This window comes from Balaenoptera acutorostrata, chromosome 3, assembly GCF_949987535.1.
Source record: "Balaenoptera acutorostrata chromosome 3, mBalAcu1.1, whole genome shotgun sequence".
NCBI classification, from domain to species: domain Eukaryota; kingdom Metazoa; phylum Chordata; class Mammalia; order Artiodactyla; family Balaenopteridae; genus Balaenoptera; species Balaenoptera acutorostrata.
This window is the reverse complement of record NC_080066.1, coordinates 107,424,640-107,442,802: the sequence shown is the minus strand read 5'-3', so window position 1 is coordinate 107,442,802 and position 18,163 is coordinate 107,424,640. Positions and strand designations below refer to the sequence as shown.

General features: G+C 38.2%; 1 protein-coding gene across 8 annotated transcripts in view; it reads left to right on the top strand.

Moving 5' to 3' along the window:
- STXBP6 (syntaxin binding protein 6) overlaps window positions 1-18,163 on the top strand; it is a 335,859-nt gene that overhangs the window by 276,243 nt on the left and 41,453 nt on the right. For all 8 annotated transcript variants that reach the window (XM_057544156.1, XM_057544157.1, XM_057544154.1 and 5 more), the window contains one exon: window positions 820-985. In XM_057544156.1, the coding sequence (XP_057400139.1) occupies window positions 820-985 (166 nt within the window). The remainder of the gene's footprint in view (window positions 1-819; window positions 986-18,163) is intronic.

Genomic DNA, 18,163 nt, shown 5'->3' with positions numbered 1-18,163 from the left:
TCAGTTATGCGGCTAAGACTTTTTGATTACTGTGCCCTTCTTATGGGAAATTATAAATCTTTTCATCATGTTTGATGGAGGCACCTAAGGGGATGAATATTGAAGAAGTGCTACTCCAGTAATATGTTTATCAGCCAAGTGCAAAGAGCAGAGTTCAGATAATCACATCTGTGATTATCAATATGAAAAACCATGTTCATCGAAGCTCCATTTATCTCCTAATGCCACCAGTGATGAGGATTATTTACCAAAAATCAAATAAATGAACTGCACCTTAAAAATGATGTATTAGGATTCCAATGGGTTTAATAAGAGAAACATTTCACGGTAGAGTTATGTATTCCAAGTAAATTCCCTTTGCTCACACACTCACCATAAAATACATCAATAATGAGGAAAAAGAAAATGTAAAATGTAACTATATACTAAAATAGTAAGGGGTAATCTTTTCCTACCAAAGGTTAGGGACAAGATTAATACTGTTCAGTGCCAAGAATCTAAAGGAATCCTTTTTTGAGTAATTGGGAAGGCAATGTGTAATCTGAATTCTGACACAAGTTGATATGCAGTTAAGCTAAAGGGACTTCTGTGCTTTTAACTTCCTGGGGACATCTAAAAATACCATGAGATTTGAGGTCTGCCTGATAAAGAGAGAAAGGTATACTCTCTGTGCACCTAGGTGCTAATAAAGATGAGTCTTGTGATTAGGACAAAAGTCTTTGAAAGGTGTTTTAGCCTTTATGAGTCTCTTAACGTGGTAAACTGGAAGCAGCAGTTTTTATAGCTTGAGATCAGTCGTTATTTCACTGTCTTTTCCAGGATTCTGCAGAGTTTGATTTGTTGTTTGAAAATGCTTTTGACCAGTGGGTAGCCAGCTCGGCCTCAGAAAAATGCACCTTCTTCCAGATCCTCCACCACACCTGCCAGCGCTACCTCACAGACAGGAAGCCAGAGTTTATTAACTGCCAGTCCAAAATCATGGGAGGTGAGTGGGCGTTTGTATGACTTTACTCGTTCCGTTTCCTTAGACTCACTTTTACATAAAGAGTTAGGTGTTCAGCAGCATAATTAAAGACCAGAAAAAAAGAATCAAGACGCTCAGAGCTGGACCGCATGAGGACCCTCCTGGGAGTTCATTGTATGCTAATCTAGACACAGTGGTATGTTTTCACTCTTATCCAAAAGCTGATCTTTTTAAAGGAATTAACTCCTTAGCTAAGATTATTTGTACTATGAGAACAAACCTGTCCCTTTATTAGAAAAACCTTTCCGTTTGGTTTCTTCGCAGAACACTCTTCCGGGTTGCTTTTTCCTAGTATTTCTCAAGATATTTTACAAATATTGATATGACCGTTCCTACAGATATAGTCCGTTTCTTTCAAATAGCACCTAGTTTCACATTTATTCCTTGAATGGCAGACAGAGCTGAAGAAGGATGAGTGCTATAAGCCAGCCTTAAGGAACGAGTACCAGCATTGGCAAGTTAATGAGAAACACTGAGAGGGTGCTTAGCATATTTCTTTTAGGTGGCATTTCTTTTTAGAGACTTGAAACTGTGCTAAAAATATAAAGCCTTGCCAGTCACTATGGGAGTTGAGGAAGAGTGTGTATATTATTGGTCTTTTCACTGACCTGTTCTCCTGGTTTTGAAAGCATCTTTTTAAAAATGTACCAACTTTGTCTTAACCAAATGTAAGTGAAGGTCACAATAGAGACATGACATCTTCCCCTTGGGCTGTATCTATCTTTCATATGAACATGAGGCAGAATCCATTGTTCTGTCCCAACAGCTGCTACGCACACTCTCATTTTGCCTTTAGTCTGCTAGATATTGAGGGAGAAAACGCTGTCACTACTTCATTATTTGCCACTGAAGTGTTAGTGTGCCTCTTAAATAGGAAGTTGCTCACATCATATGAACCTTGAAAGGTCTCTCTTAGACGCTGATAAAGACTCTTGTGTTATCACTTCTCTGTTTAGTCCTAGAAAAATATGAGGTGATGAGTGCATATTTTCTTCAAAGTGGCTACATCCTATGGTACAAAAGTGAAGAAAATATTAGACATAGATGTTTAAAGGAAAGGAAATATCAAACACTAACCTCTTACTGTTTGGAAAACATAATGAGACTCTATCACATCTGTGCCACCAATGTTGTTCAGATGAATCCTGCTTTGAAAGTCCAGCCTTAACAGACTTGGCCAAAGGTTAAAGCACCCAGGCTGAGGACCACAGATGGTCACGTTTTCAGGGAATGGAAAATTGGCCAAGCAACCCCAGCTTTCCCTCATTCTTCCTTAGGCTCTTCTCTAGTATCCTAGAATCACATTTGCTTCTTGATCTTAAGTTCCTTCTATGAAACATTTTCCCCATCGGTATCAGTACGGTCAGTAGCTTGCCTGGCTGGCCCCTAAGCAGAGTCTCCTCTAAAAAAGAGTGTGACGTGTGGATTTGAAATTTCTGTTGCTCTTGGAGACAGACTTTCTCTCGAGCACTCCAGTCCTCCAGGTTCCATCCTGGGAGCAGAGGGCATCAGAAGCAGAGGCGGTTCCATGGGGACGACTGCACTTCCTCAGAGTGGAAATAGGAGGCGGAAGCAAGGGGGCACAGACTCACTCCACCGTCCCCATGAGGGAAGCAAGCCGCCCCCTTCCTGCAAAGGTTAGGGAGAGCTCTGGGAACTCTCCCGTAAGGGACGGCGCTAGGTAGCCCTCTTCTCTGTTGTCTCTGAAGCTCTCATTTCTTCTCTCAGAACAGGCCCTTTCATTCCTTCATTCACTCTTAGCTCTCATCATCCAACCACACAACATGTAAGTACTAAGTACCTACCATGAGCTAGTCACTTTGTTACGTCCTCGATGTGGAGAATCATTCTATGTTTGGTCCCTTAATAGACCCTAATTGCCACTACCCAAACCCCAGACTGGCAGGTCCCTAACAGCCTTTCCATATGCATTACCCTCTCGAATATCCTCAGGCCTTTCCACACATTCCCACCCAGCTGCTTCTGTCATTGGTCCAGTCTTTTGGTGTCTTCCACTGCCCTATGAACCCCAAATTATGCTGAGTTGAGACAAGAGTCTATATATCCATTGTTAAATTGTTGGTATGTATAGTGCGTAAAACTGAAGATTGATTTCCTGTAGTAAGAAAAAGAATAAATTAATGAGACCAAGTGCCAGAATTGGCTCTGCCTTCTGTGACCTTAGATGTGTCTCTCATCTTCCTTAGACCTCAGTTTTCCCTGGTGTAACATATGGGGGTTAGACTAGGTGATATCTACAATCTGTCAGGTCTATCGTTTGAGAATCTGTAATTCATAAGTTATAGCTTTATTGTGTAGGTTAGTCACTTCTTAATTTAAGAATCAAATAAAAGATTTAGTGCTGTTAAATATCGCCCAGTTCTAGAGTCCCAGGGAAGGCAAAAAGTTTGAATTAGACACATTGTAATTTGTTGGCACCACATACAGCCTTGATGAGTACAGCCTGTCTTATTTAAACAGTTGCCTATCCTTGATAACAGTTGTACCAACACACCCTAATTAATTAGCATGCTGATTAGTCTTCCTTTCTGCCAGTTATCACAATTCAGAGACTTGAAAAAATTGCGTAGTTTTCGGGTCACTACATTCTGACCCCTTTAACTTTTAGGGTACCTACCCCATCTTCAGCAAATGAGATCTGTTCCAAATTTCACAAAATCTTTTGGTTTGTCCTTACGGTATGGGCCATAAGTGCTAGACACAATTGTTTTCCATGCCGTGAAATGTGATAGATTTTGTAATTTTAGAGAACTGATGCTGCGGCTGGTGTGCTGTCCTCCATCAGGTTCTGCACATATGTTATCTCCTTTAGTTTTTACAGCAGCCTTTGGAAATACAATTTATCATCTCCATTTTACTGAGAAGGAAATAGGATCAGAGAGGTAATTAAACAGCTTGCCAAGGATCGTATAGCCTTTGTCCTCAAGTGGCAGGGCTGAGATTGCAACACAGGCCCTGACCACTCTAAACCATCGTCCTTGGGGTCACTGAGTGTCACACCCCAGGGAACACCACTGATACTGTCTTTGGTATGAATGGTGCCCCCTGGAGTTGTGCAGGAATTTGGGGATATATTTTAGCCAGCACATTCCTAGGGATTAAAAAAGGGAGCTAAGAGGAGAGGGCCAGAGATTATGAGCAGTTTTAACTCTTTTCCTACTTTTATTGAGGTGTATGATTAAGATAATATGATGAAATCATCCGGGACCTTTAAAATCGTTTTGCTTCTGGTTTTGGTTTTTGTTCATAAGAATTTCAATATATTACAGAGATGAAAGTGAGGCTATTTTAGTCAATGGGGAAGATGCTGGAGCCCTGGCCACTCACCAGACCTCTTAGATATTTTGTTTCTGATCTAACCCCCGTCATTGGGAAAACTGAAGCCCAGTGATTTTGAAGGACCAATCTGCCTGATTCCCACTGAACGACAGTTTCTTTAATACCAGTTCAAATAGGATTATCATTTAAGCATCTACAATTTCATGAAGTTCTTCTCTTATATTTATTGTGTATATTCCATATGGCCAGGTTTTTCTTCTTGGGGAAAGTCAGTTACACAATAATAAATTCTTCGGATTGCTTGAAATTCTCTCCTCCAAACACGATATTTCCTTATCTCCAGAGGATAGACTGGGGAGCTTTGATCTTCTGGTGCTGGTTACAGGATCCAGGAGACATGGCCAAAGTCTACAGTTGTGAAGACCCCCACAAATTGAAAGAGAGCGGGACGCTGTAAGCAGGTGTGAAGTGCAAAGTGTTGGTTTCTTCTGCCTTAGTCAGCATCTTTTCAGCCATCTTCTCTTCTCTGGATGGTTGGAGGACTTTATCCTCAAGCCTTGGTCATTCCTGACCTCCACCCTACCTCTCTCGTAGTTCATTCAAGGTCAGTCACCTTTAGAAATACAAAGCCATTCATTCAGTTGCTGGGTCCCTAAGCTACCAAGTAAGCTGCAGAGAAGGAAGGCAGAGGTGTGGAGCAGTCTGGCTGCTGGAATATCACAGGGCATCAGGAGCGACAGGGCCCTGAAGGTGAAGTCTTGGGTTCATATAGGTCATATTTACTTTTTCTAAGATGGTAGTTTTTTTCTGTCTATAGTAAGCAGAGATGATGATATAAATGATAAACTGTTATATGTGTGATAACACATTTGCACTACAAAGATGCCTTGAAGGAGTTAATCACACATGTAGAACTTCAGACTCTAGAAGAGAGACTTGCTTTCAACTAATGTATTTCAAGAGAAACATGGTCTGCCCCAAGTGGTAGCATCAGTTTACTTATAATGGACCTGTCATATTAAGTCAAGGTCCCAAGGGGGACTTTGTTTTGCTTTCTTCATGCTTCTTAACAAAATGTGAGCAAATCCCTTATAGTTCCCCCATTGCTATTTTATTTACACTGACCTTCTTTAGTGATTACTGTCGGCCTATTATTTTTATGCCTAATTCTGTGAACTAAGGAAATCTTTAATGGTGTTGGCAACTTCTGTGTTAGAACCACAGAATAAATGCTTTGAAACCTATTTTCTTTTTTAGTAAGTGCGGTAAATTATTTGCAGGAAAAAAAAGTAATTTATTCCTCAAGGCAAGGTTCTGTTTAACCTGAAGCATGTCCTAGCATTTTTCTTGAATTCTGAGTCCAAACACCCTTGGCTACCTCATTCAATTACCTCTCACTCTTTCATCTGTTCTATGTGGGTCATCCTTTAGGGGGGGCCCCACCTAGATTGTTTGAACCCAGTTGGTTCCATAAGCATTTACTCAGCACCATCTGTCTGACAGGTACTGAGATACCTGCCAACATCCAACAACCAAGTAGGCACCTTTGCCAACTTTACTTATGTTCCTGGAGGGACATCAGATGTAAACAGATATGAAACAATATGATACACCAAGGTGATGGCTGAGCTGCATTTTAAGGGATGGTTAACAGTTGACAGACATACAAGGGCAGGATGAAATGAGTTCTCTCTTACTGCAACAGTTAATCTAGACAGTTTCATTTCAACGTTATCTATATTCAGAATTTGGAACGTGGCAGATTGTTTTTCCACAAAACAGGCTATTTTGCAGTGCCATGTATTTTTATCATCATCAAAGGGTATTTCTTAAGCATTGTCTGTCTATGTGCAGACCTTCAGATGATGATATAAAGCCCAGACTTCTGAGCTCTTTTAGAATTCCAGGGACACAGATGTCTCTCTGATGTCTGCTTCATAGCAGGCTGGCCCTCATTTGCCCCTGCTGATTGGTATGCTAAAGAAGAACCAGATTGCTTTACTTTGCATTCCCCTGGGGTGGTACAGAATCTCAGGATTCAGACTGTGACTTTGTATTGTACTTTTCTCCCAAACAATGCAGGGGCATATCCCTGGGCAAGGTGTGCGAATATTTCACCTTGTGAGTGCCCCAGGCATGGGCATGTGTAAGGTGAGGTAACAGATAGGTGACACAAAGAGCACGTGTATGCATCCTAACAGGGCTCTTACAAACAAACAAAAAAAAAGTGGTCAATATGGTTTTCAATCCAAATGTATTAATATACTGCTCTAGTAGAATCTATAACATTTGCCATAATTTTTTACAGTTCTTCCTCGTGTTTTAACATTTCCTGTCATTGAATAATGGCTTTGTGGGATGTGAACTTCACTCTCTTACACATGCTCCGACCACAGTCATATTACAAAGAGTTGCTTATTTCTCAAGAATAAATTCATGTGTAATTTTGCCCCTACCACTCAAACTTCAGCATACTCGGGGATGCGTGCAGACATATGCTAGTGATTATAATTCACATACCAAGTTAAATCGTATTAAAACCACCGTATTGTTGCTTCTTGATGACATATAGATGGGGAGCAGGCCAGGCTGCTTAGCTGATGCATTGTTATGAGAGGGTCAGGAAGTGTTTCTCATAGTTCTTTAGATCTAGAGGAATCTATGTCATAGTTCCTCCAGTGAGTTTTTGTTACCCTTGAGGAAATAACAAAGTAGCAAACTTCGGTTATCCCGTACCATGATACAAACAAGGAAAGTGGTTTATGAGGAACTTGCCTGAGGTCCCACAGCTAAATAAGGGCTGGAGCTAGTACCTGGGTCAAGGCCTCTCACTTTCCCCATCCATTCAGTGGGGACCAGGACTTCCAAGTTGCCTCAATAAGCACAGGTCTTCTTTTCCTTGTATTGATTCAGTCAAGCAGAAGAGGAGATAACTCCAATTTAACAAGATATTTATGAGGCTCAAATTAAAAATTCTGTTTGAAAGTTCTCTCTAGATGTCTGTTAATGATATTAATTGTATACACATGCAGACTTACCCACCACTCTCCCATCACTCCGTCCTCTTCATGGCAGCCCATACCATCCTTTCCTAGACAGCGTGATATTTTATTTAAGACTTGCTTTATAGAAACTTCTTGGAGACAGTAAGAAATTAAGAATAGAAACCAAAAATTATGCATCAATAAAAATAATGGTACAAATATTTAAACTATACAATTGGAAAAGCCCAGTTTGGGGGATTTTTTTGCTTTGGTTATTGGAATCCCACCAGTGTAACTACTATGTCAAACACAAGTTTGATATATACTGTGCTACACAAAGTACTAACAACGATCTGACATTGGCTGAGCGCTCTTAGGAGCAAGACATTGTAGCAGAAGCTATGAGGTGTTTCTTGATCTGAATCTTTTATGTATGTATGTTTAAAATTTAGGATGACATTACCAATCGTTATGTTGGGCATTTTGTGTGCTTTCTCATATTTTCTGATAGTCGTTCTATTCAGTACTTCATCTTATTCCCAAAAGGTGAATTAAAAGCAGATGCTTTTATTTTCAGTAAGAAAATTGGAGTAACCAAGGACTAGTTCCTTAGGTCCCATCCAGTTCTATGCATGATATAAATGACTAGTAACTAAAGAAAAATTGGGTCACAGATGTGATTTTCTCTTTTTCATTGCTCATTGGCTGTAAGCCACACAGAAATGCATGCTGTGAAACAGCTGGTGGGTTATGGTTAGTCATCTTGAGCCAGAGTGACTTTGTGCATTAAATGCTTTGTGAATCATATCTCTCCACCAAAATCTTGAACCAAACCAAAGCTACATAAAGGGGACTTCTGAGGTATCATTTATTGGCCTGACAAGGATAATGAACATATTTTGTCTTTCCCATGGTTAAACAATCTGCAGTAGACAAGAGCCATTTCTACTTTCAGAATCAACCAGAACACATAATTGCACAACTTGATAAAGTGAAAAGAGCACAGACTAGAATCACTTACCCCTGTTTCTGATGGCATCACTCATTAGCTCTGTAACCTTCTCTAAGCTGCTTAACTTACACTCAGCCTCTCTGTATCATGTATAGCAACGTATACCTTGAAGGAATGGTGTGGGGATTAAAATGAATTTTAAAATATTCAATCAGATGGGATTTTTACAAAGTGCCAGTACATGTCTGAATATCCTATTAAAAAATTATTATATGCCTATTCATAATATTACATGATTTTTCTAGGATATTTATCAAAAGCCCTTTCTTATGAAAGAAGTAAGAAAATATTCTTAAACTTTCCTAATCCATGTTGGCCATAAGAATTGCAAAATAAAAAATTAGTAATTTCGTTGTTCCAAGTGGGAAGGAGCTGAGCTATATTATAGACATTTCAGACGTCTGGAATGCCGAGTTGTTTGCCTGGTTTATAGAATGCTGAATGTGTCGCATTTTATGTTTGACATTTATAGAATGCGTATGTTACTGCTGGCTTTACCAAAACAACAATGTTTAAAATGTATTGAGTGACACTGTGCCAGAGATCAGGGCACATAATTCAGATCTTCTTGTAGGAAAGAAAAACCTAAGACATGTTTTCTGAACTTTATAAGAGAATAGAAATGTTCTTTTTCCACCAACGTATCTTCAACCTAGAATATTTCTTTGAGTCCAGTTCTCTTTACACAGCCCCAAAAGGAGACACATAGATCAGAGGTAAAATTGTTTAATATTGTTAGACAGGAAGTGGTATTTCCAAAACAGACATAAAAGGCATGCTGCATGATTCCCATACTTCTAGATTTAGAGACAAATACAATTTTTAAAAGAATTTGGGAGACAAGTTTGCCAACCAGTTTTCCATGTAAGATGTTAAAAAGAAATCTTCATATCCAGCATCACCAGTTTCACAAAAGAAAGTTTACTTTAATAGTAAAAGATACAAAGGACATCAGGGCTAGTCCTTAAATTGGAAACATTTACCTTTATGAAAAACTTACTACATCTGGTCCTTCTCTTAGTTCATATAGACCAATAAAAACTCCATCATTGACTGGCATTTAAAAGTTGTTGCTCTGCTGTAACATAGAAGCATGAAGAACTAAAATTACTTGGAATTTTAGTGAAGAGAAGCTGTAAATTCACAAGAACGGTAACTGGTTCTAAAAGTGGTCATTTAGTGATTTGTCAAATTCATTCCCACTTCTGGGGGAACCCACTCAGAGCACACACCTTTTGGACAGCAGAACACATCATCTTCAGGGTTGAAGGCCATAGTCCTATTCCTTCCCTGGACCAGAGGTAAGGAACTTGTGCATAGTACCTGAGAAACTACCCAGGAATGTGAGATTTCTAAAACCTTTAGTGAAGGAGTAAATGAAATGGCCTTTTTTTCTCACATTATATCCTAGGCTTTTAAAAATTTCAGCCTTGTATCTGATCATCAAAATAAGACTAAGCCGCTAAATTCATCATAAGTAGATATTTGAAATTTGGACACTGATATAAATCTGAATGTGGAGACTTCAGATTTATAAGACCAAACATTTTTCACCCTTCCACTTGCAATATGCCTACCCAGGGTTGGGTTTATTAGGTGTCCTGCAAGAAGCAAGAGCATTAGGATTGTCAAATTTAGGAAGCAAAAGTAGAGGATGCACAGTTAAATTTGAATTTTAGATAACAATGGATAATTTTTTAGTATAAGTATATTCCATTATTCCATGCAATATTTGAGACAACTAAAAAATTATCCATTGTTTGTCTAAAGTTCAAATTCTATCGAGTGTCCTATATTTTATCTGGCAACCTTCATGGGCATCCCAGTTTCTAGCTACCATAACCAATATGGAAAACATAATATGTTTATTGTTATGTAGAAAAATAAACTTTATGATGGCCAATTATTAGGACTTTAAGATACATTGAGATGGAAATCTCCCAGGCATAATGTTAGGTTAGCCGTTCAAAGATACAAACAGAGAAAAATATGAGACAGACTGCTAAAGAAGGACTATTAGAAGAACTGAGAGTATTCATGTCTTATTGTGGCTATTCTACACAGAAAAATGCTGTGAAATGCAAATTAAAGTATTAATAAGTATAGCAATTCCACTAAAGCTCTTTTGTTACCAAACATGAGATTCCTGGTTACTTTTGCACAGGGAAGAAAGCTCAGTCTTGAGTCTGAATGTCTTTGGCTTGGTTTTGAGGAGTTAGTTTCCTGCAAGAGCAGTGAAAGGAGCCTGCCATTGACTCTTGGGGACACCAGCAGACCAAAGGCTCTCATGTATGGAGAAAGAGTAAGAAGTTCTAGAACTTGCCTACAAGCTTTGGCTTATCTTTATACATCACACTGACCATCTGTAGCCTCCTCTCATTGTCAGGTAAATGAACATGGAAGATAACCCTGGCTTAGCTTTGGGTTGGTTGGTTTGATTTGGGTTTTGTTCTAGCTTCATATGAGTATAACATCCAAAGGTGATGCTACTATAGGTCCCATTTACCATTCAGTGGGTCCTACCTATGAAAGGGGAAGAATGTCTTCAGTATTTTCTAACTGTGAGAACACATTCAGCATAAACACTTCAACTGCAAGACTTGAGTGACAGGAAGGCAATAAAGTAAGTATATCATTATATTGAGGTAAAATACATGTTTTAGGAAAAGAATGAGGACAAGTCTTCATTGGCCTAGGGATTTGTTTACTTTGTCTAACTTTTGAGGGGTTAAATTGTGAGGTGACAAATGTGTGCCTTTTAAACTTAGTGGATGCTGTTAGTGGGAAAGCAACTATTTGTTTTTCTTTTATTTAAATTCATAGTCCATGCCAAAAAGACAGTAGTAGGAAAGACTCAGAGTATTTCTGAGTTTAGATACCTAAGCAGAAGCTGATTATTTATACTTTGAGAAAATCTACATTGTCATAATCACTCATAATGCTATGCCCTATAGAAAAGAACTTTCAAGTGGAATCAATATTCCCCTCATTGAACCTGATCGAGAACATTCTGGTCAGGATCAGCTTCATGTCCCTTATAACCCAGAGAATTAAACGGGACAGAGTATAATGGGTAAAAGTCAGGAGCATTCCATGCTTCACATATAAATATTGCACCAGATCTAATCTCCTTGTGATTATGTATACTGTTATATATTATTCCCACTATCAGTGTTTCACTCCATCCTATGGACCTATTCTCACAGTTGGTTGATTTTATTGATCTTCTTTCCAGTTCCCATTATAAGAGGTTGAGACTTACAGAGGGGAAAAAAAGATGTTTTTCACAAGGTCAGAGTAGATTCACATTCTGTGATAAAAGCCAAAAGCCTGTCCTGATGGTTGGGTTCTAGTAATGTTAGGTTTTTTAGACACCAGGTGAAGGAGAGAAAAAACACTTGTAATTTTAAGAAGGTCTTCATGATGTCAGTATACAATCCTTGTGTATTTTCCTTAAGCTTTTGACTTTCAAACTTGAATAAGACAGAAAATATTATAATTGTTTAAAGGTTTACAGCATTTAAAAGCAAATTGTTCATCTTAGAGTTAAAATATATTTTTTCTATCCACAGTATGTTTACCATCTTGGCCATTTGTGTTAGTTTCCTAGTGATGCTGTACCAAATTATCACAAACTTAGTGGCTTAAAACAACACAAATTTATTATCTTCTAGTTCTGGAGGTCAGAAGTCTGGAGTGGGTCTTCAGGCAGTGTTCCTTCTGGAGGCTCTAGGGAAGAATTTGTTTCCATGCCTTTTCCACCTTCTAGAGGCTGCTTGTATTCCGTGGTGTGTGGCCTGTTTCTCCATCTTCAGAGTCCCCAGTGTAGCATCTTCAAATCTCTCTCTTTGGCTTTTACACTCCTGCCTCCCTCTTAATAAAGACCCTTGTGGTTATATTGGGTCAACACAGGTAATTCAGGATAATCTTACCATCTGAAGACCCTTAAGCACAGCTGCAAAGTCCCTTTTACCATGTAAGGTAACATCTTCACAGGTTACAGGAATTAGGATGTGGGCATCCTTGAGAAGCTGGTGTTCTGCCTACCATACCATTTTTCTAAGACGATAATATACACGATTGTATAATACTGTCCTACATTTAATTTTTTTCCCTTCATAAGATACACTTTTAAATACTACCTATAGACTATACTACTTGTACTAATCTATTATAACTTAAGACATTTAGAAACACCTAAACTTTTTAGGAAAGCCCAGTACTTAAGTAGCTGAAAGGGCTTGCCATGTGCTAGATTATCCAGTAGTTCCTTACTTTACCAACTGGGGTATTTGTACCTTTCTCTTCACTTAAGGAATTGATTTTCCTTAATAATTACACAGGTTCTTTACAAGTTTCTAGGAAGTCTTAGTATTTAAAGCTTTTGATGATGAAGATGTTGTAGGCCATTTGGTTTTGTTAAAAATCATCCTTTTCCTTCATATTCCCCTTCCTGCATCCTCAGAAAATGATCCCAATGCCCTACTTGCAAATACCTTGGTGTTATTCCTCTTGAGACGGACAGTCCCTCTTCAGCTTTGATATAAAATGTCAAGGTCAAATGTATTTAACACATGCTCATCAGACAAGTTCACATTAGCTGGTTGGACTTATCTCTTTAATTCAGCATACATTTAGAAGTGATCTAACATGAGCCCCTGAAATGCAACTAGAATATTAATTCAACAGTTTTCTGTATTGCTTAGGGTGTGTACTGCTTTCCCTGTGGTGTTGTTTCTTAAACCCTGTCTTCCCAGTATGGTATGTTAGACACTAAAAAGAAAAAGACTTTGCACAGATCTGGGTTTGAATTTCTGATCTGTCATTTACTATCTGTGGACAAGTTACTTAAACTGTAAGCTTGACTTCCTCTTCTTAGATAGAATAATAATGCTTATTCCACAGGGTTGTTATAAGATTTTAAATAAGGTCATATATGAGCATTTAGCATGGTACATAAGGAGTACTGTGAAATGTAGGGGTAGCTGTTATAATTAATAATTATATTAATATATTATAATTATTTTCTTCTTTAAATTCTGCCTTCCTGCTATTGTTCTTCCTTCCCTCCTATTCTGAATAGAATCTGAATTCCAGTCAGACACAGAGGAGGGAGTAGAGATACATAGCTTTCAAAGTGTCCCTTACATCAGATACAGTAGAGGTACAGTCATATGTATTTGTATTTGCATTTTTCTTCTGGGAAGAAAAGCCAGCTAATGCTGATAACGTTGATAGTCACCATATTGAGTTCCTACTATATGCCAGACAATTTTTTTAGTTCACATTAATCCAAAAGTAATCGTTATACCCATTTACAGGTAAAGAAACGGGGTCTCCTAACGTTACTTAACATGCCTAAAGTCACATAGATAATAAAGGGAAATCAAGATTTGAACCTGCCTATTCCTAAAATCTACCTTTCCGCCTTCCCCATTAGAGAAAAGTAGAGGAACTCTTCAAAGCTATCACTGATGCATGTTTTTGTCTAAAAGTTCCAAGTGTTCCTCCAACAAAATGAGATTCTATTCTCATTTCATCAGCAATTAGTATAGTTCTTGACATTGGTCAATGCTGTGTTTTCAGGATAACATTTGAATTATAGCATTCATTGCTTTATCACTGTTATTTTCCAGTCAAGTATTTGACTAAGTTCACTTTCCTAATGCTGCCCTATCTTATGGTGTTTCAGATCTATTTTCTTTTCCTCTAGGAACACATCTTTGAAATCATATTATACTTAAAAAAGAAAATGCAATATTATTTGTTGAAATATAAGATATACATAAATTTTCAGGAATACATATGTTATATAAAGTACGGTACATTTATATTCAACTCCTGTGCATAATAAACACTTATAGGCCAGCAACATGCACAGGAAATTAAGATGGAGTCCTAGGTAAGGCAGCCTTTGAAAATAGATTATGTATGTATCTTCTTTTGGGAAATAAAAGACTTGGAAGAATGTGTTAAAGCTTTCTTAAATGCTGATTAAGAAAATTCCAAAATGAAGCCTTCCGTCTTTTGGACTATTATACTTCTCAGCTTCATCCTTTAAAAGCTGAGTAAACACAAGTACAAATAGCTGGATTTCTTTCTGATTAAGATTAGGTTAAAAGCTGCAGAAATTTTAAGTTCTAATACAGATAAAAATCAACAGGACCAGTGAGTTACTACTGCTTCGCAACTTTTTTTTTTTCTGTTAAGAAATGTAAATTGAGGCGACTTCCCTGGTGGTCCAGTGGTTAAGACTCTGTGCTCCCAATGCAGGGGGCCCGGGTTTGATCCCTGGTCAGGGAACTAGATCCCACATGCGTGCCGCAACTAAGAGTTCACATGCTGCAACTAAAAGATCCCGCATGCTGCAGCAAAGATCCCACACATGGCATGAAGATCCCACGTGCCACAACTAAGACCCAGCACAGCCAAGTAAATGAATAAATATTAAAAAAAAAAAGAAAGAAATGTAAATTGAAATTCATCATTTGGGGCCATGTACTTTCAGTTAGCCAGGCCTAGGTAAATAAGACAATCTATAAGTAGGATATAATCAGCTTGTTCTTTGTTTGCTGGTGAGAACAAATGGAAAAATAAGTATTATCACTGCTGAACATTGTAGAATTTTTGGATTGTTATATTGATAAAAATGAATGTTTTAAAAATTGACTCTTGGTGCAGTTTGATGTGAATTTACATTTTAAGGCTCCTTCAGCACCACCACATACAAAATAGAGGAAATTAAAAAGAAATAATCACTTTCAGAAAAAAGGTAAGTATGCATAAACCAGCAACATAACAGAATCACAAAGCAGTTAGTAGGAATGAAGTTGCTTGCCTGCTGGGCTGCAGGTCTAGAAAGAGGTAGTTTGAATTCCGTGCTGTAACAGTGACTAAAAGTACCCCATGCAAAGCAGGAAACCAGAGTCACATTTGCTTTTTGGAACCACAGCTTCTCTGCCCAAGCCAGGAATCTACAAAAAAGCCATGACCAACTGCTCTATGGGGAAGTGGCTTATAAGAAAGAATCTGCATTCCTGGGGAGGCAACAGAAAGAAGACACAGTCTCCCACCCAAGACCTGGAGCCAGCTGCCCACTGGCTTGGCACTGGCTCTGCAGTATCCAGAATAGCACCCAGGAGCCTCAGACCATCACCTTAAGTCCCAGTTGTCTTAGGGGCCAGTACCAGAAACAATAAAACTACACATAGGGGAGAAAGGACCAAGGTGGTCAGGAGGAGGAGGAAGAAATTAAAATTCCCCACTCAGGAAGAATGTACTAACCAAAATTCTATAATATATGAGACATCCAAAACAAACAAAAAAAAAATGGGAATTTACTCCAAATGAAATGAAAATAACAGAGCAATTTGAAAATGACTTTAAAATAAGTATGCTTATGATACTCAAAAGATAAAGGAATTAGAAAAAAAATAAGATATTACAAAACAAAACCAAAACTCAACAAAAATATGAGGTAGTGGGGAGGAGAGAATTCTGAAAATGAAAAAATATAGTCTGAAATACACGGAGTTGTTAGAATAAACTCTAGATTGGCCACAGTTAAAAAATTAATGAATTGGAAAATAATGAGAAATTCACCCATAATGCAGCTCAGAGAGATGAAGAATATAGAGGGGCAGGTGTGCATGGAAGATAGAAGAGGCTCTACCATTCATCTCATAGGAGTTTCTGAAGATGAGTCTATCAGAATGGTGAGAAAGCAGTATTCCAAAAGATATGAGCTAAAACTTTTCCAGAATTGAAGACTCAGATTGAGAATACCACCAAGTGCCACACTTGAATATTAAACAAAGCTATACCTAGACAAAAACATAATGAAGGAGTAAAACACTGAGGACAAAGAGAAAATCTTCAAAGATACTAAAAATAAAAGTTTCCTACAGTGGAAGGACAAACTGATGGCTGTTACTGGCACTAAGAGATGCCAGAAGTCAATAAATTAATTTCCAGAAATAACTGTCAATCTAGAATTCCATACCCAGCTAGACTATAATTTAGAAGTGAGAGAAAACCAGATATTTTCAGACAGGCAAAGATTTGCTTCCTCCTCCACCCTTGCTGAAAGAGCTACTAAATGATATACCTCAACACGAAGCAAAGTGAACCCAAAGGGAAGGCGTAGGATGTGAGAAACAACAGTGATCACGAATATGGTAAAAATACATCGCCAAACTAAATTGCCTAATGATTATTTTTAAATTATTTCAGATGTTTCCTTTAAAAAACTGGAGCTAAAATTCTAGACATAATTAAGGAATATATGCTGTATGTTCAGTGGATAGTTAATCCATGCTGAAGTCTGTGCTGAGAATGATAGAATTACTGAATTAATTTGACTTTGATAGGGAAAAAAGTCATAGTTGCATCTGTTAGACTTCTGGTTTTAAAATGGTGGAATAAAAAAAGGATTTTCCTCTCTTCTCTTGAATGCTATCCAAAATCAACTAAGAGAATGTAGGATGCAAACTATCTCTGATGAGTTGAGTAGCTGTCTCTTAATTACAAACCCCTATATATGGGGAAGGCCTGACAAATACAGTAAAGGTCAAGGTAGACCCCCAGGGAGAGCTCTCATAGCTATGGTCTCAGAGCATAAAGCCAGCAGAATGAAATGGTCCAAAGTGTATGCTAACAATCCCTTTTTGAACAATGAGCAGATGCCAGAAAAGCTCTGGGAGTTTGATGGACTCAGCTTGGCACGATGCCTAGACAAGCAAGAAAGGCTAAACACAGAATCACAGTCAAAGCCATATTTGTAGGACTCAATCTGTTGATGGAGGAGGAAGGAAACTGAATTCTGTGTAACCCTGTGGTACAGATCTCATTTGGGAAAGTAAAGGCTCAAGAGGCCTCTGTCACACACACAGCCCTGTGTCATAAAGAGAACACCTGGCGCCTGCTGGTCTAGAATGTGGTCTTCTTCCCCCTTCAGTAACGTGAACCTCCTGCAAATAGGTGTTCAGAAAGTGATCATCTTATTTTCAAAATGGTCATCCCAACAAACCCAGCTTAGACAGCTTCATCACTTACTAGGTTAGTCCTTACACAATTCATAACCTCCCTAAACCATGGTTTTTGTTAAAATAGGGTAAGAGCTCCTCCCATATAGCACTGTGAGTAGGATTAAATAATATATGTAAAACACTAGGCATGCCAACACATGATTAAAAGTCAGTAAATATTTGCTAATCCACAGAGAGGTCCAACCATCTATCTGTGAGGTGGAATTCCCAGGGCTAAGCATTGACTTGCCTTCCTTTTCCTCTTGCTCTCTGAAGAGCAGTGATTAGGATCACAGATTCAGGAGCAAGAATGCATGAGTTTGAATCCTACCTCTCACCTACTAGCCTTATGATCTAGGCCAAATTATTCATCTGGGCCTCAGTTTTCCCATCTGTGAAGTGGAAATAATAACAGTACCTACATCACAAAGTTGTTGTAAGGATTAAATGAGTTAATTCTTGTAGAGCATTTTGTATAGTGTCTGGGATAGAGTAGTTCAGTACATATTAACTATTAGTAGTATTTTTCAAGAATTACAAGTCACACCATAGATATGGTTACCATACTTCTTAGGTTTTTAGGAACAGTCACTTTCTGAGGAATGGGATTCTTTTCTTTTTTTTTTTAACATGCTTTTTTTTTTTTTCAAAGATTGCTTTATTCTTTTTTTTTTAACATCTTTATTGGAGTATAATTGCTTTACAATGGTGTGATAGTTTCTGCTGTATAACAAAGTGAATCAGCTATACATATACATATATCCCCATATCTCTTCCCTCTTGTGTCTCCCTCCCTCCCACCCTATCCCACCCCTCT